Source organism: Otolemur garnettii, unplaced genomic scaffold (genome assembly GCF_000181295.1).
Source record: "Otolemur garnettii isolate 467f Iridium unplaced genomic scaffold, OtoGar3 scaffold00011, whole genome shotgun sequence".
NCBI lineage: Eukaryota > Metazoa > Chordata > Mammalia > Primates > Galagidae > Otolemur > Otolemur garnettii.
This window is the reverse complement of record NW_003852406.1, coordinates 16,559,646-16,562,645: the sequence shown is the minus strand read 5'-3', so window position 1 is coordinate 16,562,645 and position 3,000 is coordinate 16,559,646. Positions and strand designations below refer to the sequence as shown.

General features: G+C 34.6%; 1 protein-coding gene across 1 annotated transcript in view; it reads left to right on the top strand.

Annotated features, from left to right (window-relative positions):
* CSNK1G1 (casein kinase 1 gamma 1) overlaps positions 1 to 3,000 on the top strand; it is a 200,173-nt gene that overhangs the window by 95,562 nt on the left and 101,611 nt on the right. Inside the window, exon 3 of the mRNA XM_023510004.1 lies at positions 1,492 to 1,554. Coding sequence (XP_023365772.1) covers positions 1,492 to 1,554 — 63 coding nt within the window. The remainder of the gene's footprint in view (positions 1 to 1,491; positions 1,555 to 3,000) is intronic.

Genomic DNA, 3,000 nt, shown 5'->3' with positions numbered 1-3,000 from the left:
TCTCTTGCCTCAGCCTCCCAAGTAGCTGGGACCACAGGCATCTACCACAACACCTGGCTATTTTTTTGGTTGTAGCCGTCATTGTTGTTTGGTGGGCCCAGGCTGGATTTGAACCCGCCACCTTAGGTGTATGTGGCTGGTGCCTTAGCCACTTGAGCCACAGGTGCTGAGCCAGTACCAATAATTTTTGATTAGTTAAGATTTTGAGTGGCTAATATGTGTAGAACATGGTCTTAATCACTATAGGGCATTGAGAAAACTATTAAAATCTATACCCTCAAGATACGTACAATCTAGCTGGATAAGATAAAATGAATGTGTAAGGAGCAATATGGAGTTTAGTGTAATGGCTAAACTATATGATAGGCACTGAGAAGGAATTAAAGTTAAGGCTTCAAGGATCAGTGAGGGTTGGAGAGGTGAGAGGAACTAAGTACTCAGCATGTCATATGGATTTACTAAATGATAGTTGTTCTAACTCCAGATTCTTTTGATTCCACTTATAAAAAGGGAATTTAGGGGAAAAATTGATGTTTCAGAAGAACTTTGAGATTTTCAAATGTTGTCTGGTTATAGATCTGTTTCCTATACATACAGAGCTAGAGTTCTGGTGAACAGTCAAAACAGCTTTGAGAATCATCTACTTACAGACATTAGATGAGTTTTTCAAAAGGAATGTTGGGCAGTGATTGGTTTAATTTCACATTGTTCTTTTTATTTGTTTTTATAGACAGTATCTTGCTCTGTTGTCCTGACAAGAGTTCAGTGGCATCCTGTGTCATCATAACTCATGGCAACCTCCAACTCCTGGGCTTAAGTGATCCTTCTGCCTCAGCCTCCCAAGTAGCTGGGACTACAGGCACATGCTACCATGCCTGGCTAAGTTTTCTGACATTAACAGGTTAATGTTCCCACCAAAAGGAAGATGTGTATTCTCACTCTTGCTCAGTCTGGTCTTGAACTGTAATCCTCTGGGCTCGGTCTCCCAAAGTACTAGGATTATAGGCATGAGCCTCTTCCCCCAGCCCACACTGTTCTGTATGCCATCTAAAGTTGACCCTAAATATCATAACAAAACATTTTAAATTTTTTATTTGTCAGTTAGAAGAGGATTTGTGTTTATTGGGTCTAGAGTTAAGATCTTTACCTTTGAAATTCTAGCATTTCTTCTTCTTGGTTTACCTCCTAGCTTAATAGTTGGGAAATATTAAATAAGAACTCATGTGTGTGAGTGAGAGCAATAGAGAGATTTGTTTTCTCTTTAAAAAAAATTCTCATGTGTAGCATAAATTTCCAAATTCTCAAGCTGTTTTTGTTCTAGTTTTGCTGGATCTCATTATCTCTGTTTAGCTTTTCGCTTATAAATCATGTTTCATATATGTGAACAGCATTAGGAATATGACCTTTCTCATGACCCTGTAAGTTAATATTTTACTTTGCAGCTCCCAGAATAATTGTCACTAAAACTTATACATTCTGCTTTCCCCTTAGGTAAAAATCTCTACACCAATGAATATGTAGCAATCAAACTGGTGAGTAGAATTTATGTTCATGGTAATTATTGTTTTGGTGCTCTCCTTGCTCATGTCTTAGAAGAAATAGTTTTAAGTATTTATAAGAATACTATTACAGTGTTATAAGTTTTTAAGTTTTTTACAGTGTTTTAAGTATTTATAAGAATACAATTACAGTGTTATAGTGATGAATCACCGTGTATAGTATATAATGCTATAGACTGTTGAACCTCTATAGTTGACCACTTCCTTATATTGACCATTTCCTTCAGCTAACCTAATTTGCTTAGACCAGACAGGTACCACATGTATGTATCAATACAGCAGGCCTAGTTCCTTATGGTGACCAACTCCATATGTTGACCAGTTGGTTGCAGTCCCTTGAGTGATCAATTTACAGAGTTTCTCACATAATTGAGATGATGCTAACTATGGTGTTAACAATGATGAATTAGAAATTAGTTGATAAAAAATAGTTGGAAGAACTAGTAATTTTGAGAACTCTGTATCTTTCACAGAGCTAGCTTAAAAAGATAAAATCATTTGAAAATTTTAGCTTTTTTCTTGAACATAACTGAGCTTTTTTTTAATGTAACATATAATGTACTTAGTAGAAGTAAACTGCATCTGATCATCTAATCATGACCTTAAAAATATGTCAAATGTGCAAAACATATCATGTGGTCAAATTAGAAGTAAAGAGGTCATTTGATTATGTTATTTAATAGTACTAATCCTGTGAATAACTAAACTAGTCATTGAAAATAATGTCCTAGTAAAAAGGACAATACTTTTATTACTTTTGTGGAATCATAATTTTAGAAGGAATAATTCTTTATCTTATATTCAGATTGATAACAAAACTAGTCATTTTTATGACTAGTTTCAGTGAAATTGTATAAATGTTTTTTCTGCTAGTGAATCCTAATAAGTTTCTCATTTTATGGGTAACCTTGGACTTTGTTAGTTGCAAGCCAAAGGAGTTAATGATGGAAAGAAGTATCTAACGGTAACTGAATGCTATTCTTTTCTAATGAATTGCATTTACTACATCCACACCTGTTCTGTGGTGGACACTTCCTTCTTATTTAGCTTGCTAGTTTGTAGAGGAGTTAAGAGTTGTCTTGTGAAAAACTGACAGTTACCAGATTGGTTTCTCTACCAAGGGGTGGAGAGGAAGCAAAGCTTGGTATAGGTAACTTCTAGGAAACCAAGTAGTATTTTTTGTTTTTTGATTGAAGCTCTTGTTGGAAAGATGGGAGCAGGAAAAGAGGTAATGCATAATCCTTTCAGGTTGAATATTAAAGCATTAACCATATTTTTCTAATTTATAGGAATATGGTTATAAAAGTGTTCTTTTAGTCATCTGCTTTTTAATTTTTTCTGTTTTACTACTTTGGTAAATTGAAATAATCTTAAATTATTTGAGACTATTAACAAGAAGCAGCAGTCCCTAAAACACTTTAAAAATTTTCCTTATTGGCTC